At 35.5% G+C, this 27,241-nt stretch overlaps 1 protein-coding gene across 9 annotated transcripts in view; it reads left to right on the forward strand.

Annotated features, from left to right (window-relative positions):
* The window catches only part of LOC148946570 (lactosylceramide 4-alpha-galactosyltransferase-like), a 105,162-nt gene extending 85,799 nt beyond the window's left edge, over positions 1-19,363 (forward strand). For 6 of the 9 annotated variants that reach the window (XM_089097452.1, XM_089097458.1, XM_089097457.1 and 3 more), the window contains one exon: positions 15,401-19,363. In XM_089097452.1, the coding sequence (XP_088953578.1) occupies positions 15,401-16,405 (1,005 nt within the window). In that variant the 3' untranslated portion in view covers positions 16,406-19,363. Of the gene's footprint in view, positions 1-10,953; positions 11,097-15,400 lie in introns of all 9 variants that reach the window. The other 3 variants (XM_089097454.1, XM_089097453.1, XM_089097455.1) reach the window with 2 other exon arrangements.
* The last annotated feature ends 7,878 nt before the right edge of the window (positions 19,364-27,241 follow it).

Raw genomic sequence — 27,241 nt, forward strand, 5'->3', positions numbered from 1 at the left:
ACCGGGTACTGAGTTTTCACTTTCGCTGTCAAGGTCTGGATCATTCAAATCTGAGAAGCTATAATCACGATTGTTAGTAGTGAGGTCATAATACATTCGGTGACGCCCATAGGAAAACAGCATAGGGTTCCTGTGACGCCCATAGGAAAAAAGCATAGGATTCCCGTTACACCCATAGAAAATTAACATAGGATTTCTATGATACCCATTGGAAATTAGCATAGGATTTTAAATGGTCAGATAGGGGTTTAGCATAGGCTTTATAAATGGTCAGATTGGGAGTGTATAAATGGAGCTACTAGTCCCTCAAGACGTTGCACCTGTGCAATACAACCATTCCCTCTTACTAGAGGTCCCGCGACACCATTTTTCCATGACAAGGTGTTATGGTGCAAACTTCTGTTCAGTAATTCCATATGATTCATCTAACTTCACTTCTTGAGTGTAGTCGGGATATTCAACAAGTACCAATAATAGAAATTAGCATAGGATTTCTGGAAGTCGGATAAACTCAGCTACTAATCCCTCAAGCCGTCGCACCTGTGCAATACGGCCCCTTTATAACCGGCCGGCTGGAAAGATTCCCATGACAGCCCCTGTTTCCATGTGATATAACGCAATCTTTCCCCTAGCAACCAATATCAGACGCCATTTTCTCTCGATTCGCAGCCATTTTTGCTATAGAATTTATTGTTTTCTGGAGAAAACCCAGGGTTCCAGTGACAAGGTCTAATATGGATAACGCCATCGTGTGTGACAAGCGAGACTTCAGAAACCTGTGGGGAATCCCCGATTGTAACTGAGCACCCCACACACGTGGGTATTGCATATTGACGGTTCACACCTCGGTCTTATGTAAGGGCGGCGCACATCTTACGTAATGACAGCGCGAACCTTGCGTAATGACGGCACACACCTTACATAATGACGGTACAAATCTTACTTACAGGCAGCGCACACATCGCTGTCACATAATACTTTTTTGACATTTTATTTTTCGTTGAAACGTTCAAATCGTTTCTTTTAAGGCGTTTCTTTTTCTTTCTTTCTTTTGTTTCGTTTTAACTCGAAAGGTCGATTTCCATCCAATGGAACAACGCTCCAAACGATAGGACCAGCCTGCTATTTCTAATATTATGTATCGAGAAATACTCTCTAGAAATAACCTATTACATGTGAGAGATTTTCCCATTTGAATGACATGTTTCTTACATCTGAGACAATTGGCATGAAGACGGAGAATATCTATTGGAGTGATAACAAAAATGCTACACCTTGCTCTTAATGTGTTTTTAGTAATTAAGGTGAAAGGGGACTACAAGATATTTAAATTGTGTAAACGCTTAGGTATTGAAGATTCGTCCTAAACAAAAAATCTAAAGGATTAAGGCTATTGTAAATAAAATTTCTATTAAGTAAAACAAATTTACAACAATTTTAAAACAAAGAAAAAGCAGTTAAAAAAAATCGACAAACAGAAAGTAAAACGTGAAAAAGCTTATAAAGAATAAAGTATAAGCAAAAAGACCTTGGAAAATACATGGAAAAAACCTTATTAAAGGAAAATACATTCTATTAGTGATTTTCAGACGAGCAAAATTGATATTAGATGCACTTTAGACCATATTAAGATATTTCCGTAAGCTATTAACGAATATGCCTGGTTTCTTTGGGCAAAGACTATGAATATTTCACACTCCCGTCACAATATGCGGCTACAACCCCCTTGCAATTATTTCCAGAGTGTGGTTGATATTAGAGAGAAATTTAAACTATACTAAGAGGTATTTTTTAAGGGCTTTTAATGGAAACGCATCATTTCTTTAAGTGCATGTTAGATTTCCACTCTCCCCTTCCCTCTACGGTAAAATTTCTTTTAATATGTCCACCTTAACTTTTAAACTGTAGAATATGTTACTCCAGGTAATTCACGCCACAGTGGCATTATTTGACTACCCCCACTCCCTAACAATCATTTACAGAGGGTGGGGTGATATTAGGGATAAATTTAAACCATATTGAGTTATGTCCGAGAGCTTTTAATAAAAATGTCACGTTTCTTTGAGGCAAGACTATGAATATTTCACACCATCGTCAAAATATACGGCTACTTCCCTAACAATCATTTCCAGAGGTTGGGCCGATATTAGAGATAAATTTAAACCATATTAAGAGGTATTTTTGAAGTGATTTTAATGAAAACGCATTATAACTTTGACTGCATGTTAGATTTTTTCTCCCCTCCTCCCCGAAAAAAAATCTTTAACGCCTCCACTTTAGCTTTTAAGCTGTAGAACATGACAATTCAAGTAATTCACGCCACAAAGACATTATTTGACTGCCCCAGAGACACCCCCTTCATGATTCCTAAGACATTTTTGAACATTTCATTTTAAAAATGATACTTCAATCCATTGACTCAAGTTTCTCACGAGGTAAGCCTATCATAAAAACCTCCAAAACGCGTCACGCCATCACGGCATTACATGCCTGCCATCCACGTGGCACACCCTTTCATGACCCCCTAGGATATTTTTAACCTTTTCGCTCCGAAAATAAGCTTTTGAATCTTAATAAGATATTATATTTTTTTAAAAGCGGAACTTGGCATTTCATTGCTAGAACGTGACACTCCAAGCAATTCGAGCCACAGTGCCGTTATTTGACAGTCCCTCTTACACCCCCTTCATCATTCATAAGACATTTTCAGACATAACATGTTAAAAATTATACTTCAATCCATTAATTAAAGTTTTTCGCAAGCCTAGCCTTTCATAATAACCTCCAAAAGACACCCCGCCACCACGGCATTACACACCTGCTCCCTACCATCCACGTGGTATTGAACAATGGAACATCGCATTTCATTACCAGAACGTGATACTCCAAGCAATTCACCCAACAATACCACACTATTACTGTTCTGCGGGATCTTGCAGAACCCTTCATCAACATTTTAAGCGTCTTCTAGCGATTGAACACCCTCAATGGATATAGTTTCTATTGCTTTTATTTTACAACAATTCCCAGCCCTGTGCCACACTGTTACTCTCCGCGGCACTCTATGGCATCATATTATTATTCCTAAGACATTTTTCAGACATTTTTGGTTAAAATTATGCTTTCAGTCCATTGATTCAAGTTTTTCGCAAGCCTAGCCTTCCATAATAACCTCTAAAGGTCACCTCGCCACCGCGACATGACACGCCTGCCCCCTACTATCGACGACCTTGAACAGCGTAACTTGACATTTCATAACCAGAAAGTGATACTTCAAGCTATTCACGCCACAATGCCCCGCTATTACTGCTCTGCAGCATCCTTTGGCACCCCATTCATCAATCCTAAGAGATTTTCAGACGTATCATGTTAAAAACTACACATTCAATCCGATGATTCAAGTTTTTGCAAACCAGACCTATCACGACGCTCCCCAAAACAATCCACATCATCAGGGAATTACGCGACTGGTAAACTTAAGCCCTATTAAGAGGTATTTCTAAGAACTTTTAATGAAAATGGCACATTTCTTTGAGTCAAGACTATGAATATTTCACACCATCGTAAAACACTATTATAGGCCCTCCGTCAATATTTTGTAGTGTTGTATCGAGGTTTATCCTGTCTGTGTTACCTCACATGCCTTTTCAGAGTGCATTTAAGATGTTTTTTTTCGTTTGAAATCCATTACTCAGAATGTTTTTATAGTGGCGTATCGTGGTATATCTTGTCTGTGTTACCTCAACAGACTAGCCTAAACACCATATTAACCTAACCTAAACAGACTAGGTTAGATTAAGTTAGGTTATGTGACGCGTCATCTAACTCAACTTAACCTAACCTAGCCTGTTTAGGTTAGGATTTGGATTCTTCTCAAACGAGAAAAATCCAAAATATGCTTTGAAAACATCAAGAAAGATAACACTGACAAGATAAACCACGACACAACACTACAAAAATATCCTGAAGCATACGTTTCAAGCGAAAAAACTTTCAATGTGCACTTTGAAACATCAGCTGGGGTAGCACAGACCAGATAAACCACGACACTACACTATAAAAGCGTCTGGAGTCATTTGTTTCAAAATGAGAAACTTCCAAAGTGCACATTGGAAACATTAACAGAGGTAAGACAGACACGAAGAACAACGACACAACACTATAAAAACATCCTGAGTCAAACATTTCAAACGAAAAACTTCGAAAATGCACTTTGAAAGCATTAGCTTAGGTAACACACATGATAAACCACGATACAGCACTACAAAAACATCCTTGGTCATACGGTTCAAACGAAAAACTTCCAAAGTGCACAATGGAAACATTAAGAGAGTTAAAATAGACAAGATAACCACTACACAACACTATAAAAGCATCGTGAGTCATACTTTTCAAACTAGAAACTTCCAAAATGTACTTTGAAACAACGGGTGAGGTAATACTGACAAGATAAACCACGAGGTGACATTACAAAAAAACATTCTGAGTCATATATTTCAAAACTAAAAAACTTCCAAAATACACTTTGAACGCATGAAGAGAGGTAACACTGCCCAGATAAACCATGACACAACATTAGAAAAAACATTCTTACTCATATTTTTGAAACGAAAAAAAAACTTCTAAAATGCACTTTGAAACATCAAATGAGGTAATAGTGGCAGAAAAACCATGATACAACGCTCGAAAAAGCTTCCAAAATGCGCTTGGAAAGCATCAAGAGAATAACACTGACAAGATAAACCACGACATAACACTATGGAAATATCCTAAGTCATACGTTTCACACGAGAAAACTTCCAAAATGCACTTTAAAACATCAACAGAGGTAACACAGACAAGATGAACCATGACACAATTCTATAAAAACATCCTGATTCTTATGTTTCAAACGAAAGAACTTCCAAAATGCACTTTGAAAACATCAAGAGAAGTAACACAGACAAGATAAATCATGACACAACACTATAAAAATATTCTGAGTCATACAGTTCAAACGAAAAAAAATTACAAAATGTACTTCGAAAACATCAACTGAGGTAACTCTGATACGATTAACCACGACATAACACTAGAAAAATATCTGGAGTCATACATTTCAAACGAGAAACTTCCAGAATGCGCTTTGAAAATATTAACAGAGGTAACACAGACAAGATATACCACGACGCAACACTATAAAGACATTCTGAGCCATACGTTCCAAACGAGAAAACTTCCAAAATGCACTTTGAAACATCAAATGAGGTAATAGCGGCAAGAGAAACCGGGATACAACAGAACGATAACATTCTGATTCATATGTTTCAAACGAAAAAAACTTTAAAATGCACTTAGCAAGCATCAAGAGAGGTAACAATGACAAGATAAACCACGACACAACACTACAAAAACATTCTGAGTTATAAGTTTCAAATGAAAAAATCTCCAAAATACACTTTGAAACATCAAGTGAGGTAACACAGACAAGATAAACCACGATGCAAAACGACAAAAATATCTTGAGTCATACGTTTCAAACGAGAAAACAACCAAAATACACTTTGAAAACACTAAGAGAGGTATCACTGACAACACAAACCAGGACACAACACTATAAAAGACATTTTGAGTCATATGTTTCAAACGATTAGACTTCCATAACGCACTTTGATGGCATCAACAGAGGTAACACTGACAAGATAAACGACGACAAAACACTATAAAAAATTCTGAGCTATAAGTTTCAAACGAACAATTTCCAAAATGCATTTGAAACATCATGTGAGGTAACACAGACAAAATAAAGCGTGACACAACACTATAAGAAACATCTTGAGTCATACGTTTCAAACGAAAAACTTCCAAAATGCACTTTGAAAACTTTAGCAGAGATAACACAGACAAGATATACTACTAGACAACACTACAAAAATATCTTGAGTCACATGTTCAAACAAGAAAACTTCCAAAATGCAATTTGAAAACTTTAACAGAGGTATTACTGAGAAGATAAAGCAGGACACAACTCTACAAAACATCCCGAGTCATTTGTTTCAAGCGACAAAACTTCCATAATGGACTTTGACGGCATCAAGAGAGGTAACACTGACAAGATAAAGCGTGACACAACACCATAAAAACATTCTGAGTTCTACTTTTTAAGCAAAAAAACTTCGAAAAATGCACTTTAAAACATCGACAGAGATAGCACTGACAAGGTAAAGCGTGAAACAACACTAAGTCATATGTTTCAAACGAGAAAACTTCCAAAATGCACTTTGAAAACACTAAGAGAGGTAGCACTGACAGCATAAACCAGGACACAACACTATAAAAAACACTTTGAGTCATATGTTTCAAACGATAAAACTTCCATAATTCACTCTGATGGCATCAACAGAGGTAACACTGACAATATAAACCACGACAAAACACTATAAAAAAATTCTGAGCTATATGTATCAAACGAATACATTTTGAAACATCAAAGTACATTTGAAACATCAAGTGAGGTAACACAGACAAGATAAAGCGTGTCGCAACACTAATAAATTATCTTCAGTCATACGTTTCAAACGAGAAACTTCCAAAATGCACTTTGAAAATATTAGCAGAGGTAACACAGACTAGATATACTACTAGACAACACTATAAAAACATCTTGAGTCACATGTTTCAAATGAGAAAACTTCCAAAATGCAATTTGAAAACATTAACAGAGGTAGCAGTGAAAAGATAAAGCAGGACACAACTCTACAAAACATCCCGAGTCATATGTTTCAAGTGACAAAACTTCCATAATGCACTTTGAAGGCATCAAGAGAGGTAACACTGAAAAGATAAAGCGTGACACACACTAAAAAAATATTTGAGTCATACGTTTCAAGCGAAAAACTTCCAAAAATGCAATTTGAAACATCGATAGAGGTAGCACCGACAAGATAAAGCGTGAAGCAACACCACAAGAATATCCTCAAGTCATTTGTTTCAAACGAAGAAACTTCAAAATAAACTTTGAAAGTATAAAGAGAGGTAACACTGACAAAATATTCCACGACACAACACTGCAAAAATATCCCAAGTCAAATGTTTCAAATGAGAAAAATTCCAAAATGCACATTGAAACATCAACAGAGGTAACACTAACACAAAAATCCGCGACACATCACTATAAAAAAACCTTCTGAGTCTATTGCTTCAAACGAAAAAAACATCCGTAATACACTTTGAAGAAATCAAGAAAGGTAACACTGACAAGATAAATCATGACGCAGCACTACAAGAACATTCTGAGTCATACATTTCAAACAAAAAACTTCCAAAATGCACTTTGAAACATCAAGTGAGGTAACATAGACAAGATAAATCGTAGCACAACACTAAAAAAATTTCTTGAGTCATACGCTTCAAGCGAGAAACTTCGCAAATTCACTTTGAAAATATTAACAGTTGTAGACAGACAAGACATACCACGACACAACACTATAAAAACATCCTGAGTCATAGGTTTCAAACGAGAACAAAAACTTCCAAAATGCAATCTGAAAAATCAACTGAGGTAACACAGACAGAATAAACCACGACACCACACTACAAAATGTTGGCGGAGAGCCTGTAATAGTGTGGTATGATGGTGTGAAATATTCATAGTCTTGACTCAAAGAAATGCACGGCTTTCGTTAAAATCTCTTAGAAATACCTCTTAATAGGGCTTAAGTTGACCAGTCGCATAGTGCCATGATGATGTGGAGTGTTTTGGGGAGCTTCGTTTTAGGCCTGGTTTGCGAAAACTTGAATCATTGGATTGAATATTTAATTTTAACATGAAACGTCTGAAAATGTCTTATGAAAATTAATGGGGTGTCTGAGGGTGCCGCAGAGCAGTAATAGTGTGGCACTGTGGCGTGAATTGCTTGAAGTATCACTTTCTGGTGGTGAAATGCCAATGTCCGCTGTTCAATGCCACGTGGATGGTTGGGGGCAGGTGCGTAATGTCGCGGTGGCGGAGTGTCTTTTGGAGGTTATTATGAAAGGCTAGGCTTGAGAAAAAACTTGAATCAATGAGTCAAAAGCATAATTTAAAAATAAAAATGTGTGAAAAATGTCTTAGGAATAGTGATTTGATGTCAGAGGTTGCCATAGAGCAGTAATTGTCTGGCACAATGCTTGAAATCGTTGAACTATAATAGCCATAGATAGTAATAGCAACATCCATTGAGGGTGTTCAAACGCTAGTAGACGCTTAAAATGTTGACGATGGGTGTCGCAGGGTGCCACAGAGCAGTAACAGTGTGGTACTGTGGCGTGAATTGCTTGGAGTATCACGTTCTGGTAATAAAATGCAAAGTTCCACTGTTTAATGCCGCGTATATGGTGGGGAGGGGGGAGGCGTGTAATGCCATGGTGGCGAGTTGTCTTTTCGATGTTATTATGAAAGGCTATGCTTGCTAAGAAAAACTTGAATCAATGGGTTGAAAACATATTTTTAAATACTAAATGTCTGAAAAATGTCTTAGGAATAGTGATGGGATGTAAGAGGGTGCCGCAGAGCAGTAATAATGTGGCACAGGGCTGGGAATTATAGGAAAATAACTGCAGTAGATAATGTATTCATCGAGAGTATTGAAACGCTAGAAGACGCTTAAAATGTTAATTACGGGTGTCGTGGGGTGCCACAGAGTAGTAATAGTGTGGTACTTTGGGGTGAATTGATTGGAGTATCACCTTCTGATAATGAAGTGCTAAGTTCCACAGTTCAATGCCACGTGGATGATCGGGGGGCAGGCGTGTAATGCCGTTGTGGTAAGGTGTCTTTTGGAGGTTATTATGAAAGTCTAGGCTAGGGTAAAACTTTAATTAATGGACTGAAAGCATAATCTTTAACAAGAAATGTCTGAAAAATGTCTTACAAACAATGATGTGATTTCAGAGGATGCCACAGAGTAGTAATAGTGTGGCACAGGGCTGGGATTTGTTGGAAAATAATAGCAATACAAAATATATCCATTGAGGGTGTTCAAACGCTAGACGACGCTTAAAATGTCGATGACGGGTGTCGCCAGATGCGGAAGAGCAGTATTAGTGTAGTACTGTGGGGTGAATTGCTTGGATTATCACGTTCTGGTAATGAAATGCCTAGTTCCGCTTTTCAGTGTGACGTTGATGATAGGGGGAAGGCGTGTAATGTTGCGGTGGCGGGTTGTCTTTTAGAGGTTATTACGAAAGTCCAGGCGTCCGAAAAACTGGAATCAATGGATTCAAGTATAATTTTTAACATGTAATGTCTGAAAAGGTCTTAGGAATGATGAAGGGGGTGTAAGACGGGCAGTCAACTAATAGCACTGTGGCGTGAATTGCTTGGAGTGTCACGTTTTAGCAATGAAATACCGAGTTCCGCTTTTCAAAAAATATAGTGTTTAATTTAGATTCACAAGTATATTTTTGTAGTGAAAAGGTTGAAAATATTCTAGAGGGTGCCAAGGGGGTCTTGAACGTGGGTGGCAGGCGTGTAATACCGTGGTGGCATGATTTGTTTTGGAGGTTATTATGATAGGCTTGCCTCGTGAAAAACTTGAATCAATGGATTGAAGTATAATTCTTAACATGAGATGTCTGAAAATGTTCTTACCCCATTGCACAGTTGCGATGGCTAGAGGGACTAGTAACTCCATTTATCCGACTTCCAGAAATCCTATGCTAATTTCCTATTATTGGTACTTGCTAAATATCCCAACCACACTCAAGAAGTGAAGTTATATTAATCATATGGAAATAATGAAAACAAGCTTCTGCCGTAGCACTTCGTCACGGAAACATGGCGTCGCGGCACTGCTAGAAACAGAGACCGCTTGTATTGCACAGGTGCGACGTCTTGAGGGACTAGTGGCTCCATTTACGCATCCCCTAACTGGCCATTTAAAAACCTATGCTAAGCCCCTATCTGACCATTTAAAATCCTATGCTAATTTCTTATAGGTGTCATGGAAATCCTATGTTAATTTCCTATATGTGTCACGGAAATCCTATGCCATTTTCCAATGGATGTCACAGGAATCCTTTGCTATTTTGCTATGGGCGTCACCGAATGTATTATGGTCTCACTACTATTGCTGCAGTCAGTATATCCAATTCCTTTAAAGTCATCATCTCCTTTGATCAAGTCGAAATTCTGCACTGGATCGCAAATCATTTAGCTTGGAATCCGTAACTAAGTCTCTCTTGTTTCTGCATTCCCGTTCCCACACCTTAAGGGTATTCGCCCCGTTCTATTATGTCATCCCATTATGCAGGTTTTACACAAAAGCATGAGCGTCGCATAATATCACCGTCTCTGAGAGCTTTTACTATTTTATCTCCTAAATCAGTAATTATAAAGCGGATTTTCTGTAGAATTCTGAACTTCTGGATGTTACGAAATACTGCACAAACAATTTTAGTGCTATTGTGATCAACTTTTAGCTTCTGATTCTATGCAATAAAGTCAGGTTGCCGTTTTTTCAAATATTGAAAAATATTGAATGAGGTTGCCATCTTTTCAAGTATTGAAAAATATTGAAACATTCGAATATTGCAAAATATTGAATAGGCTTTTCAAATATTGAAATAGGAAGCTTATCAATGTAAATTGTTAATTTGAAATAAATACAAACTACTGAAAATTTCACCATGAATGCATTCTACAATTATAACAAAACAAAAAGGTAACCCATTAACACGATTACCATGTCAAAGAAGCGAAAAAAAAATGTTTCAGGTATTTTCAGAAGAGGGAATAAATTTCTAGTAATATATTCAATAAAATTAGATCTTTCAAAAAAGGAAATATATTTCTATTTTACACACGGATAATTTTGTGCTTTTGTAACTAGAAGTCTTGTACTTTTTTTCCCTATGTCCAGTGGGTATTTAATTCTTTTTATTTTTTTAAAGATGTCTGATAAGACGGCTTTAATGAAAAATAAATTTTTTCAGTGGTAAATTTTTTCTTCAGAACAGATGAAGACAGAACTATTCCCTAGTATGCATCGGAAATCCAATAGAAGTCGCTAAAGTTCTCTATGATGCTATTCGCAATCAAAACTCATAATGAAGGACAATAGAAAAGGGCCAAAACGGTAAGAAAAAAACGCAACAGAAGCAGAAACATCACTGCAAAAAAAAAACGTTATCTATTTTCTGTTTTTCAGTTGTTTTTTTTTCATAGGCAGCGCAATCGCGCTGCCTAAGTAAAGAACGATGTTGGCACAATGTATTATTATTTTTTTCCATACCAGGGCACTTCGCATCGAAGAAGTTGTCGTAGAAACTTTGAAAAAGGCTCGATCGATTGGAAATTGGAACGGCTAGTGCCCTTTTTAATAGTCGAAAGTGACTGGAAGGTAGCTAACACCCCTTCCACGCCCACCAGTTCCCCAAACACATCCAATCAAAATTTTGAGATAGCCATTTTGTTCAGCGTAGTGCATTTCCAGATAGAAAATACGTTTTTGAGGACGACACTCCCCCACAACCCTCAGGGCAAGGGTTTTAAGTTATGCCCTGGGGGCATATAAGAACAATGTTGGCGCAATGTATTATTTTTTTTTCCTTTAGACCAGGGCACTTTGTATCGAAGAAGTTGTCGTAGAAACTTTGAAAAGGGCTCATTCAATTGGAAATTGGACTGGCTTGTGCCCTTTTTAATACTCGAAAATGATTGGAAGGCAACTAATACCCCTTCCAAGCCAACCTTTTCCCGAAACACACCCAATCAAAATTTTGAGATAGCCATTTTGTTCAGCGTGGTTGATTTCCAGAGAGATAATATGTTTTTGAGGAGGACACTCCCCCACAGCATTCAGAGTAAGGGTTGTAAGTTATGCCCTGGGGGCATATAAGGTTTTTACAGAAAGCGTTGTCATAGAAGCTTCAAAAAAGGCTCATTCGATTGGAAATTCAAAGGGCTAGTGCCCTTTTTAATAGTCGAAAGTGATTGGAGGGTTAATAATCCCCCTTTTCCCCAAACACATCCAATCAAAATTTTAATATAGCCATTTTGTTCAACGTAGTTGAAATTTCTGGAAATTAGGTCTTTGAGGATGTCAGCCCCCCACAGCCCTCAGGACAAGGGTCATAAGTTATGCCCTGGGGTCATATAAGGTTTCTATAGAACGTGTTGTCGAAGAAATTTCAAAAAGGGCTCATTCGATTGGAAATTGAAAAAGCTAGTGCACTTTTTATAGTCGAAAGTGATTGGAAGGAGACTAACACCCCTTCCACGCCCACCATTTCCCCAAACACATCCAATCAAAAATTTTAGATAGCGATTTTATTTCACGTAGTTTAAAGTTCAGGAAATTATACCTTAGAGCAGGACACTGCCCCCACTGTCTTCAGGGTAAGGGTTTTAAGTTATGCCCTTGGGGCATATAAGTTTTTATTGAAATCTTTGTCGTAGAAACTTGAGATAGGGCTTATTCTATTGAAAATTCAAACAGCTAGTGCCTTTTTTAATAGTCGAAAGTGATTTGAGGGCAACTAACCCTCCTCTCCCCTCCGCCTTTTCCCCTAACACATCCATCAAAATTTTTAGATAGTCATTTTGTTCAGCGTAATTGATTTCCAGATAGAAATTATATTTTTGAGGAGGAAACTCCCCCACAGCACTCAGGGCAAGGGTTGTAAGTTATGCCCTGGGGGCTTATAAGGTTTTTATAGAAAGCGTTGTCGTAGAAACTTCAAAAAGGGCTCATTCGATTGGAAACTCAAAGAGCTAGCGCCCTTTTTAATAGTGGAAAGTGATTGGAAGGCAACTAACACCCTCTCACGCCCACCTTTTCCCCAAACACATCCAATCAAAATTTTAAGATAACCATTTTGTTCAACGTAGTTGACAGTTCTGAAAATTAGGTCTTTGAAGATGACAGCCCCCCACAGCCCTCAAGGCAAAGGTTGTAAGTTATGCCCTGGGGCATATAAGCCTTATATAGAACACGTTGTCGTAGAAACTTCAAGAAGAGCTCATTCGATTGAAAATTAAAAGGGCTAGTGCCCTTTTTAATAGTCGAAAGTGATTAAAAGGCAACTAACACCACTTCCACGCCTACCATTTCCCCAAACACATTCAATTAAAATTTTGAGATAGCCATTTTGTTCCACGCAGTTTGAAGTTCAGAAAATTATATCTTTGAGAAGGACACCCCCCCCCCCACAGTCTTCAGGGCAAGGATTATAAGTTATGCCCTGGGGGCATATAGATTTTTATTGAAATCTTAGTAGGAGAAACTTGAAAAAGGGCTCTTTCGATTGGAAATTCAAAGGTCTAGTGCCCTTTTTAATAGTCGAAAGTTATCTAACGGCAACTAAACCCCCTCTCAAGCCCACCTTTTCCCGAAACACATCCAATCAGAATTTTTAGATAGCCATTTTATTCAACATAGTAGAAAGTCTTGGAAATTAGGTCTTTCAGGATGACAACACCTCCCCCCACAGCCCTCAGGGCAAGGGTTGTAAGTTATGCCCTGGGGGCATATAACGTTTTTATAGAAAACGGAGTTGTAAAAACATTAAACAGGGCTCATTCAATTGGAAATTGAAAGGGCTAGTGCTCTTTTAATAGTCAAAATTGATTGAAGGGAAACTAACCCCCCTCTCATGCCCACCATTTGCCTTTATGTTTAAAAACTAAATGTTGCCTTAAGATTAAATCAAAATGCACTGTTTTAATGCTAATTCTCAATAAGGCACCTCAGCAGTACCCCCAGAACAACTGAGGGTATTATGTTCAAACTTTCGGGGCTGCTTCTGCTCTTAAGATTTAACCTTAAGATTTAAGAAGTCAAAATAGCGTAAGTATATCCAAGCTATCAAAGAAAGTAAGCAGACTCTTTTGTGAATGGTATCAAATTTTCCATTTCAGGTCAACTAGGGGAGGTATGTAACGATATTAAACAGTACTATTTGTGTCCAGATTTTTAAAACGGTGTATGTTGTTAAAATTGCTGGAGATTTTTCTCCAGCATACAAATAACAGGCCAAACTATAAAGTCTTAAAAAAACGAAAAGATTTGAAGTATTATTTTCTTTTTCCCTGAAAAGACTGTGTCAATATTAAACGAACAGAAATTAATTAAAAAAACTTTTTCCACAAAATAAGTTTTTCAAAAAAAGTAAAGAACTCCATTAAACAAAAAATGAGTAAAAATAAAATCAAACAATCTTCCAAGTGTGAAACTACCACAAATCAGCATCAATACATCAATGAAACCCAGAACGAACAGAAATTACAATAAATAATCGAGTCAAACTCAAAAGAGCGGAAATTAACACAAGTTGGCCTCAAAACCCCTAAAGCCTTCCCAAGGCCAGAACATAATTTGCACTTTATTGAAAAAATACAAATGAATGTGCATTTTCAGTTTAATATAAATATACTGATATTTAGTAATCAAATGTTAATATTATTTGATTTATTTAAGTTATAAAATTAAAAACATTTATATTTTTTAAGTAAAGTGCAAATTTTGTTCTGGCCTTGTTCTGGGTTTTGTGACCAACTACTGTTAATTTCTGCTCGTTTTGAGTTTGACTCGGTTAATTGTTGTAATTTCTGTTCGTTTTGGGTTTCATTTATTTATCGATGCTGATTTGTGGTAGTTTCACGCTTGGTAAATTATTTGATTTTATTTTTGCTAATTTTTTGTTTCCTGGAGTTCTTTAAATTTGTTTGAAAAACTTATTTTGTGGAAAAAGTTTTTTTAATTAATTTAAGAAAAAACAGAACAGAAAACGGTAGAAAAAAAAACAGAAATAAAAACAGAAACGGTGCCGACCCCCAATCGTTAAATCTTGGAATGTCGTCATATTCCTTTAAATCTCGTTTTAATTTATTTTTTTAGAGTTTTTAGAGTATTTTTAGAGTATTCTTCTGGAAAAAATATGAAAATTCAGATTTTTGCAGATGGGAGTGATACGCTGAATCTGATGTTTGCCCTTTTTTTCGAATATCATGCAAAGTTTCTCAGGCTCGTAGTCACTGATGGTTAAAACTAAACTTAATGAACCTTATATATTCGGAATCAACATAATAAGCTGATTATTTTGATATATTTATTGATTTCAAAATTCTGTTTTTTAAAGTTTTGGTTACAATTTAGCCGCGTCATTGCTGACGTACAGTTTGTTGCCACGAACTATTTGATCAAACACATTTTAAAATGGTGACTTTTATCTTGATCTGGCTGGTGCAAAATAATGTTTATACGTAGTATAAATAATTTTAAAGATCATCATTTTAAAGATCATTTTAAAGAAATCATTTTAAAGATCATTTTTCCTAAAATGTCGAAAACCATGAAGCAATCTGACTTTCGTCAGATTGTCGTCAGCAAGTGCACTTTCGTATAATGTTAATATTAATCATCGTTTGCTTTATTTTCAGATGGCATGCCGAACAAGGAACTATTGCATCACACTAGCGTGCATATGTGGTATCTACGTCATTGCAAAGCAACCAATCATGGATTATGACGTTTTAAATCGTATCCGTAGTACAATAAGAAGTAAAGACGGAATAGAAATACTTCATAAGGTTGGGTGCTATCACAACTTCAACACCACCTTCTTCATTGAAAGTAGTGGTATAGGGTATCTAAATGACAGATATGCCTGTAGCGTTGAAGCTGCTGCTCGGCTGCAACATCCGTTACCAGTTATTCTCTACATGACAGGAATAGAGAAAGAAGCAATAGCTCGACAAAATCCATGGATTAAAAATTTCACAAATCTTAAACTGGTGAAAGTGGATCCTGGAATACTCTTTAAAGACACTAGCTTTGAAAGACTTTATTTAGATGTTCAAGATCAGGCAACTGACCTTGCAGAGCATATATCTGATATGATGAGAGTTTTTTTATTGAAACATTATGGTGGACTTTATTTAGACACAGACACAGTACTTCTTAGAAATACATCCGATCTTGGCTCTTTCCTTCTTTACAAATTGGTAAATGGTATAATGAAGTTTGAAAAAGACCACTTTCTAGTCAATAAAATATACAACACTCTTGCTCAGAAGAAGTACAATAATAGATCATGGGATGGCTTAGGCTTCCTTACCATCCGTGATATTACGAACAAATATTGCGATCTCTCTCTTGAAAAAGAGAATTTCGATGAGGCGGGGAAAAATTGTAACTTAACTTTCTTAAAGACAGAGACATTTTTACCCATCAAGTGGGAGGAGTGGAGAGATGGCTTATTTATCAAATCATTCAAAAAATTGGAAGATTTTAGACCAGACGTCATGAAAAATGCATACGGTATTCACTTTAATAACCATTTGACATCAAACATTCCTATTGTCAGAAAACAAGGACAGATTCATGAAATTATCGCAGGGCAATATTGCCCTTTGGTTTACTCAGCATTACCGAAGTTTTACTAATTTCAGCTTATTTTCTTTGTCTTATATTCATGATAATCATTTCTAAACAGTGTTTAAACCACAACTGTCATAAAGTCAGGGAATAACTGTACATATAATTTTGAGACTGAAACTTTGTTTTCTAAAGAGTACAAAATGCCCGTGTTCAGTGGCGTCGTTTCGGGGGGCAGGGAGGGCATTTGCCCCCCCCCTCTAATAATTTTGAGAAAAAATTTTTATATTGCCCATGACCCTTGACTCACCAGATGTAATGGCGGATCCAGGGGGCGAGGACCCCCCCACCCCCCAAAGTGTTCTAAAGTAGCGTAATTTACTTAATTAACGCAAGTTTGCTTTAATTAAACTTATTCCTAACGCAAGTTTATCGGATCAACCTATTTTGCCCCCCCCCGTCCCCTAAAAAAATCCTGGAGCCGCCCCTGTCCAGATGGAGACCCCTCTTCCTCACAAATATTAACATGCTGCAGCTATGCTTCTACCTGTGTTTATTGAATTTATTTTGTGTATTGAAAAATTACATGTTTTTTTCAATCTAATTTAAAATATTTATACATGATGTAAACTAAGGCTCTAAAAACAAAACTGGGCTTGGAAGTGTTTAATTCTAAAATCAGAAGTTTTGAAATAATCTGTTTTTATGACATGAATAACAAACAGGAGTGATCCTGAAACTTAGGCTGGACAAGCCTGTTTCCACGCGATTTTATGATAATTTAATTATTATGTTCTCGTGTAGAAAATGATGAACTAGGGATATGATTAATTCAAACTGATGTACATTGAAATCAAAGCAGTATTGAACAAGCCTTAGTCTAATAATTCTATAGCCTTCAGAAAAGCTGGGCACGTACATTGGTGCCGATAAGGGGGGGGGGGCGGGGCGCGCTCCCTCCCCTGGCTGAATGATGTTGCCTTGTTTTTATATTTTTGTTTTGAGATTTTTATTATATAGCATTAAAAGTGTCAATTAGACGAGGTTTGCCTCCCCCTGGAATTCAGCGTATGGGCACCCATGGACACGTAGCCCGACTACCATAAACTCAACCAACAAACTGCTCAACTACCCTTAACTCAACTATAGCTTAATTCAAACACCTTAAAATCAACCCTCAAAAAACCCAGCTACTATCAACTCAATCACCAGCTCAAATTCAACCACCATAAACCCAACCACCACATAATTCTACCACCACATAACTCAACCTCCTTAAACCGAACTACCGCATAACTCAACCACCACATAAATCAACCATCATCAACTCGACCACCATCAACTCCCCGCCACATAACTCAGATCCGTTTCAATCTTGTCTCGGGAGAGATTTTTAATAGAATGCTTTAAAAAAAGAGCAATACAAGAAACAATGCAATTGGTACTATTTTTGTTAAAAAAAAAAATCTGACTCAAAGAAAGAAAAACTCGACTCCAGAGAGCAAAATGCATTTTGACATATCTGATTTGTTTTTCTGCAATTTTTTCATAAAATCCTTAACAACTGTTCATATTTTTATCTTCCAAATTTATTTAAGCTTAGATCTGACCCCAAGCACTGGGGGACATACATACCCTGGTAGAAAAGGGTGATTTATTCCTAAAGTCAAAAATATTCTGCTTGGGAATAAATCAGCAAAGAGTTAATAAAAAAGAACGTTTTTGTGGGAATTTTTACATTCAAAGCATCTCTTTGCCCTTGCATATGGGCAATTGCTTTCAGGTATCTCATTTTGTTTTCTTCCTGAGGGTATGTTTGAACGTGTCTTGAAAGTCTCTGATTAATTATTTTATATTTTGAAATTTTCTAATCCTGCTGTTGTATTTTCTTTTTACTTAACTATACAAAGATTGAATAAATGGTAGTTCATATACTTGGTAGCTGAGTTATGTGGTGGTTGAGCTGAGGGTGACCAAGTTGTACAGTAATTGAGTCATGTACTGGTTGAATTATTGAGTCATGCACTGATTGAGTTATATAGTGGTTGAGCTATAATGTGGTTGGGTTTAATGTGGTTGAGTTTATTTGGTGATTGAGCTAAGTGGGGACAGGGCTTGAGGTGGTTAGGTGGTGGTCGATTTTATGGCTGTTGAGATGTTTGGTGATTGAATTTAGGGTATCGGAGTTAAGTGGTAGTTGAGTTTACTTGGTGCTCGAGTTAATTTCGCTGGGTTGACCATGGTTTAGTTGATTGTAATTGAAATGTCTAGGAACCAGTCTTAGATAAATTAAAAATAAAATCATAAATAAAACCTTCTATTAAATAAAACATTGTATTTGTTAGAAAAATGGTCTTACAGTAAGTTACAAAATTATAAAAAGCTTTTATAATTCTAATAATTTTGTTTATGGTTTGCAAGCAGAGAATACGAATTATTTTTTGCATGAATCAACTCATAAATCAACCTTTATAGTAATTTCTTCTCAAGAGGAAGACTGTGGTGAAGTATTAAAATCTTCTATTGAGGAATAACTAATTCTTGTGACGCTTTCTTTTAAAAAAAATATTTTGTTTAGTTACCTCTGAGCTTCCTTTTATACTCCACGAGCATTTTACACGAATTATTTTGAACGAAGAATATTGCTTTTTGGTAAATCAAGAGTAGTGAAGTTAGTCACCTGACTATGTTTATTGTAAGTACTTCACAAGAAAAAGAGTGCTGTAAAGTCGTTCAATTTTTCACAAAAAGGTATTTAACTTGAATTTTGTTATATATTTTTTTTAGTACAAGATGTTTCATTATCTCTCAGCTTAACATTCTCGTTATTAGTAGTATTGATATAATGACAGGTACAAGACAGGTACCCATATATCTACAACAGTTTCAACGGGGCTGGTACCCATATAGCTATAACGATTACAACAGGGGTGGTACCCATATAGCTATAACGATTACAACGGGGGTGGTACCCATATAGCTATAACGATTAAGAGCGCACAGTCCCACCATATATCTATAATGCTTTCAAGCGCACAGTACACCCGCCAATACAAGCAGACAGTGTAATGACTGGATTCAACCACCATGGAAAATTCGTGCTGTTGTTTCTGTTCAAAGTACCTGATGTTTTCATGGTAATGATTCGTTTCCTTTATACTGTAGTAATTTCCTACCTGTCTTCTCTCTTTAATTTTACACAGTAATTTTTTTTTTGTATGGATGTTTTATTGTATGAATATATGGATTTTTTTTTTTAATAGTTTTTTTTATTGATGTCATTTTATTGTACTCTAATGATGATATTTTTCTTTTCCAATGATACGATTTTTTACATTCTAAGTATCTTCCCATTGATTTTTACGAAATTTGTTTTTGATGTAGGAATCGAACGTGAGACCCATGATTTCCTAAGGTAAAAGAACGACACGTTAATCGACTGAACCAACAAGCCATTGAACATATTATGATTTTAGAAATACATCCAATGTATTGTTTCTGGGACATTGCCCAACTGATGTTAAGCGTCACAATATCGTAACAGGTTCATTCCATTGAACTGGAACAAGTTCAAGCACATTCAATTTATCAATTGGATTTTTGATAGATGTTAAAAGTGACCTGTTTCGGTGCATTTTTATGGCATCATCGTGAGAATATGCATACCACGATGATTTGAGATGCATACTAGACAAACAGTTTCTTCTGATACTTGGCCCACAAGTCCTACCCCTATCCCTCATCCCTATCCCTCCACCCTCTCTCCAACCCCTCCCCCTCCTCCCTCCCATCAACAACCCCCCCCCCACACTTTTTTTTACTTTTTTCTTAACTTTATTTTTTTTTAACTTATTTTAAACTTTTTTTTTAACTTTTTTTAACTTTTTTATAACTTTTTTTTAATTTTTTTTTCATGGTCATTGTACTGTCTGCTTGTACCTTGGTTTACCTTGTCACATTTACATTCTCTTGATTTTTCAAAGTTCATTTTGAATTTCTTTCATTGAAATGCAAGAGTTTGAATATTTCAGTAGTGTTTTGTCGTGGTTTACCTTGTCAAAATTACATTCTCTTGATTTTTCAAAGTTCATTTTGGATTTTTTTGTAGAAATGCAAGAGTTGGAATATTTCAGTAGTGTTTTGTCATGGTTTACCTTGTCACAGTTACATTCTCTTAATTTTTCAAAGTTCATTTGAATTTCTTTCGTTGAAATGCAAGAGTTGGAATATTTCAGTAGTGTTTTGTTATGATTTACCGTGTCACAGTTACATTCTTTTGATTTTGCAAAGTTTATTTTGGATTTCTTTCGTTGAAATGCAAGATTTTGAATATTTCAGTTGTGTTTCGTCATGGTTTACCATGTCACAGTTACATTCTATTGTTTTGTCAAAGTTAATTTTGAATTTCATTCTTTGACATGTAGGAGTTGAAATGCTTCAGAAGTGTTTTGTTGTGCTTCACCATGTCACAGTTACATTCTCTTGATTTTTCAAAGTTCATTTTGAATTTCTTTCGTTGAAATACAAAATTTGGAATATTTCAATAGTGTTTCGTCGTGGTTTATCTTGTCACAGTTACATTCTCTTGATTTTTCAAAGTTCATTTTGAATTTCTTTCGTTGAAATGCAAGGGTTGGAATTTTTCAGTAGTGTCTTGTTGTGGTTTACCTTGTGACAGTTACATTCTCTTAATTTTTAAAAGTTCATTTTGTATTTCTTTCGTTTAAATGCAATAGTTGGAATATTTCAGTAGTGTTTCGTAACGGTTTACCATGTCACAGTTACATTCTCTTGATTTTTCAAAGTTCATTTTGAATTTCTTTCATTTTGGATTTTTACATTCTCTTGATTTTTCAAAGTTCATTTTGAATTTCTTTCGTGAAATGCAAGAGTTGGAATATTTCAGTAGTTTTTTGTCATGGTTTACCTTGTCACAGGTACATTCTCTTGATTTTTCAAAGTTTATTTCGGATTTCTTTCCTTGAAATGCAAGAGTTGGAATATTTCAGTAGTGTTTTGTCGTGGTTTACCTTATCACAGTTACATTCTCTTGATTTTTCAATGTTCATTTTGGATTTCTTTCGTTAAAATGCAAGAGCTGGAATATTTCAGTAGTGTTTTGTCGTGGTTTACCATATCACAGTTAGATTCTCTTGATTTTTCAAAGATCATTTTAGATTTCTTTCCTCGAAATGCAAGATTTGGAATATTTCAGCAGTGTTTTGTCATGGTTTACATTCCCACACTTATATTCTCTTGATTTTTCAATGTTCATTTTGAATTTCTTTCATTGAAATGCAAGAGTTGGATTATTTCACTTGTGTTTCGTTGTGGTTTACCTTGTCAAAGTTACATTCTCTTGATTTTTCAAAGTTCATTTTGGATTTCTTTGTAGAAATGCAAGAGTTGGAATATTTCAGTAGTGTTTTGTCATGGTTTACCTTGTCACAGTTACATTCTCTTAATTTTTCAAAGTTCATTTGAATTTCTTTCGTTGAAATGCAAGAGTTGGAATATTTCAGTAGTGTTTTGTTGTGATTTACCGTGTCACAGTTACATTCTCTTGATTTTTCAAAGTTCATTTTGGATTTCTTTCCTTGAAATGCAAGAGTTGGAATATTTCAGTAGTGTTTCGTCATGGTTTACCATGTCACAGTTACATTCTCTGGATTTTTCAAAGTTCATTTTGAATTTCTTTCGTTGAAATGCAAGAGTTGGAATATTTCAGTAGTGTTTTGTTGTGCTTCACCATGTCACAGTTACATCCTCTTGATTTTTCAAAGTTCATTTTGGATTTCTTTCGTTGAAATGCAAGAGTTGGAATATTTCAGTAGTGTTTAGTCATGGTTTACCATGTCACAGTTACATTCTCTTGATTTTTCAAAGTTTATTTTGAATTTCTTTCGTTGAAATGCAAGAGTTGGAATATTTCAGTAGTGTTTTGTTGTGCTTTACCATGTCACAGTTACATTCTCTTGATTTTTCATAGTTCATTTTGTATTTCTTTCGTTGAAATGCAAGAGTTGGAATATTTCAGTAGTGTTTTGTCTTGGTTTACCATGTCACAGTTACATTCTCTTGATTTTTCAGAGTTCATTTTGAATTTCTTTCATTTAGTACTTTTACATTCTCTTTATTTTTCAAAGTTCATTTTGAATTTCTTTCGTGAAATGCAAGAGTTGGAATATTTCAGTAGTGTTTTGTCGTGGTTTACCATGTCACAGTTACATTCTCTTGATTTTTCAAAGTTTATTTCGGATTTCTTTCCTTGAAATGCAAGAGTTGGAATATTTCAGTAGTGTTTTGTCGTGGTTTACCTTATCACAGTTACATTCTCTTGATTTTTCAAGGTTCATTTTGGATTTCTTTCGTTAAAATGCAAGAGCTGGAATATTTCAGTAGTGTTTTGTCGTGGTTTACCATATCACAGTTAGATTCTCTTGATTTTTCAAAGATCATTTTAGATTTCTTTCCTCGAAATGCAAGAGTTGGAATATTTCAGTAGTGTTTTGTCGTGGTTTACCTTGTCACAGTTACATTCTCTTGATTTTTCAAAGTTTAATTTGGATTTTTACATTCTCTTGATTTTTCAAAGTTCATTTTGGATTTCTTTCGTTGAAATGCAAGAGTAGGAATATTTCAGTAGTGTTTTGTCATGGTTTACCATGTTACAGTTACATTCTCTTGATTTTTCAAAGTTCATTTTGAATTTCATTCATTTTGGATTTTTACATTCTCTTGATTTTTCAAAGTTCATTTTGAATTTTTTTCGTAAAATGCAAGAGTTGGAATATTTCAGTAGTGTTTTGTCGTGGTTTACCATATCACAGTTACATTCTCTTGATTTTTCAAAGTTCATTTTGAATTTCTTTCGTGAAATGCAAGAGTTGGAATATTTCAATAGTGTTTTGTCGTGTTTTACATTGTCAAAGTCACATTCTCTTTATTTTTCAAAGTTCATTTTGGATTTCTTTCTTTGAAATGCAAGAGTTAGAATATTTCAGTAGTGTTTTGTGGTGGTTTACCTTGTCACAGTTAAATTCTCTTGATTTTTCAAAGTTCATTTTGAATTTCTTTCGTTGAAATGCAAGAGTTGGAATATTTCAGTAGTGTTTTGTTATGGCTTACCTTGTCACAGTTACATTCTCTTGATTTTTCAAAATTCATTTTAGATTTCGTTCCTTGAAATGCAAGAGTTGGAATATTTCAATAGTTTTCTATCGTGGTTTACCTTGTCACAGTTACATTCTCTTGATTTTTCAAAGTTCATTTTGGATTTTTACATTCTCTTGATTTTTCAAAGTTTATTTTGGATTTCTTTTGTGAAATGCAAGAGTTGGAATATTGCAATATTGTCTTGATGGGCTTTACCTTGTCAATGTTACATTCTCTTGATTTTTCAAAGTTCATTTTGGATTTCTTTCGTTGAAATGCAAGAGTTGGAATATTTCAATAGTGTTTTGTCGTGGTTTACCTTGTCACAGTTACATTCTCTTGCTTCAAAATATTGAAACATTCTAATATTGCAAAATATTGAATAGGCTTTTCAAATATTGAAATAAAAAGCTTATCAATGTAAATTGTTAATTTGAAATAAATACAAACAACTGAAAATTTCACCATGAATGCATTCTACAATTATAACAAAACAATAAGGTAACTCATTAACACGATTACCATGTCAAAGAAGCGAAAAAAAAATGTTTCAGGTATTTTCAGAAGAGGGAATAAATTTCTAGCAAAATATTCAATAAAATTAGATCTTTCAAAAAAGGAAATATATTTCTATTTTACACACGGATAATTTTGTGCTTTTGTAACTAGAAGTCTTGTACTTTTTTTCCCTATGTCCAGTGGGTATTTCATTCTTTCCATTTTTTTAAAGGTGTCTGATAAGACGGCTTTAATGAAAAATAAATTTTCTCAGTCGTAAATTTTTTCTTCAGAACAGATGAAGACAGAACTATTCCCTAGTATGCATCGGAAATCCAATAGAAGTCGCTAAAGTTCGCTACGATGCTATTCACAATCAAAACTCATAATTTAGGACAACAGAAAAGGGCCAAAACGGTAAGAAAAAACGCAACAGAAACAGAAACATCACTGCAAAAAAACGTTACCTATTTTCTGTTTTTCAGTTGTTTTTTTCATAGGCAGCGCAATCGCGCTGCCTAAGTAAAGGACGCTGTTGGCACAATGTATTATTATTATTTTTCCATACCAGGGCAATTCGTATCGAAGCAGTTGTCGTGGAAACTTTGAAAAGGGCTCATTCGATTGGACATTGGAACGGCTAGTGCCCTTTTTAATATTCGAAAGTGATTGGACGGTAGCTAACACCCCTTCCAAGCCCACCAGTTCCACAAACACATCCAATCAAAATTTTGAGATAGCCATTTTGTTCAGCGTAGTTGATTTCCACACAGAAATTATGTTTTTGAGGACGACACTCCCCCACAACCCTCAAGGCAAGGGTTTTAAGTTATGCCCTGGGGGCATATAAGAACGATGTTGTCGCAATGTATTGTTTATTATTTTTTCCTTTAGACCAGGGCACTTTGTATCAAAGAAGCTGTTGTAGTAGCTTCGAAAAGGGCTCATTCAATTGGAAATTGGACTGGCTTGTGCCCTTTTTAATGCTCGAAAATGATTGGAAGGCAACTAATACCCCTTCCAAGCCAACCATTTCCCGAAACACACCCAATCAAAATTTTGAGATAGCCATTTTGTTCAGCGTGGTTGATTTCCAGAGAGATAATATGTTTTTGGGGAGGACACTCCCCCACAGCATTCAGAGTAAGGGTTGTAAGTTATTCCCTGGGGGCATATAAGGTTTTTACAGAAGGCATTGTCGTAGAAGCTTCAAAAAAGGCTCATTCGATTGGAAATTCAAAGGGCTAGTGCCCTTTTTAATAGCCGAAAGTGATTGGAGGGTTAATAATCCCCCTTTTCCCGAAACACATCCAATCAAAATTTTAAGATAGCCATTTTGTTCAACGTAGTTGAAAATTCTGGAAATTAGGTCTTTGAGGATGACAACCCCCCACAGTCCTCAGGGCAAGGGTTGTAAGTTATTCCCTGGGGGCATATAAGGTTTCTATAGAACGTGTTGTCGAAGAAACTTCAAAAAGGGCTCATTCGATTGGAAATTGAAAAAGTTAGTGCACTTTTTATAGTCGAAAGTGATTGAGAGGCAACTAACACCCCTTCCACGCCCACCATTTCCCCAAACAAATCCAATCAAAAATTTGAGATAGCCATTTTGTTTCACGTAGTTTAAAGTTCAGGAAATTATACCTTAGAGCAGGACACTGCCCCCACAGTCTTCCGGGTAAGGGTTATAAGTTATGCCCTTGGGGTATATAAGTTTTTATTGAAATCTTTGTCGTAGAAACTTGAAATAGGGCTTATTCTATTGAAAACTCAAACAGCTAGTGCCCTTTTTAATAGTCGAAAGTGATTTGAGGGCAACTAACCCTCCACTCCCTCTCCTCAATATTTCAGTGGTGTTTTGATTTGGTTAGGTTAGGTTAGGTTAGAATACGTACGAGCGCGTACGTAGGCTAACCTAACCTAATCAAAAAACTACTGAAATAGACCAACTCTTGCATTTCAATGAAAGAAATCCAAAATGAAGTTTGAAAAATCAAGAGTCCAACTCTTGCATTTCAATGAAAGAAATCCAAGATGAACTTTGAAAAATCAAGAGAATGTAACTATGACAAGGTAAACCACGACAAAACATCACCGAAATATTCCAACTCTTACATTTCAACGAAAGAAATCCAAAATGAACTTTGAAAAATCAAGAGAATGTAACTGTGACAAGGTAAACCACGACAAAACATCACCGAAATATTCCAACTCTTGCATTTCAACGAAATAAATCCAATATGAACTTTGAAAAATCAAGAGAATGTAACTGTGACAAGGTAAACCATGACAAAACACTACTGAAATATTCCAACTCTTGCATTTCAATGAAAGAAACCCAAAATGAACTTTGAAAAATCAAGAGAATGTAACAGTGACTAGGTAAATCACAACAAAACACTACTGAAATATTCCAACTCTTGCATTTCAATGAAAAAAATCCAAAATGAACTTTGAAAAATCAAGAGAATGTAACTATGACAAGGTAAACCACGACAAAACATCACCGAAATATTCCAACTCTTGCATTTCAATGAAAGAAATTCAAAATGAACTTTGAAAAATCAAGAGAATGTAACTGTGACAAGGTAAACCATAACAAAACACTACTGAAATACTCAAACTCTTACATTTCAATGAAAGAAACCCAAAATGAACTTTGAAAAATCCAGAGAATGTCACTGTGACAAGGTAACCACAACAAAACACTACTGAAATATCCAACTCTTGCAATTCAATGAAAGAAATCCAAAATGAAATTTGAAAAATCAAGAGAATGTAACTGTGACAAGGAAAACCATGATAAAACACAACTGAAATATTCCAACTCATGCATTTCAATGAAAGAAATCCAAAATTAACTTTGAAAAATCAAGAGAATGTAACTGTGACAAGGTAAACCACGACAAAACACTACTAAAATATTCAAACTATTGAGTTTAACGAAAGAAATTCAAAATGAACTTTGAAAAATCAAGAGAATGTAACTGTGACATGGTAAACCACGATAAAACACTACTGAAATATTCCAACTCTTGCATTTCACGAAAGAAATCCAAAATGAACTTAAAAATAAAGAGAATGTAAATGTGACAAGTTAAAGCACAACAAAACACAAATGAAATATTCCAACTCTTGCATTTCAACGAAAGAAATTCAAAATGAACTTTGAAAAATTAAGATAATGTAGCTGTGACAAGGTAAACCATAACAAAACACTACTGAAATAATCCAACTCTTGCATTTCAATG

Source organism: Artemia sp. Qi Xiang Cuo, chromosome 11 (assembly GCF_049724085.1).
Source record: "Artemia sp. Qi Xiang Cuo chromosome 11, ASM4972408v1, whole genome shotgun sequence".
NCBI lineage: Eukaryota > Metazoa > Arthropoda > Branchiopoda > Anostraca > Artemiidae > Artemia > Artemia sp. Qi Xiang Cuo.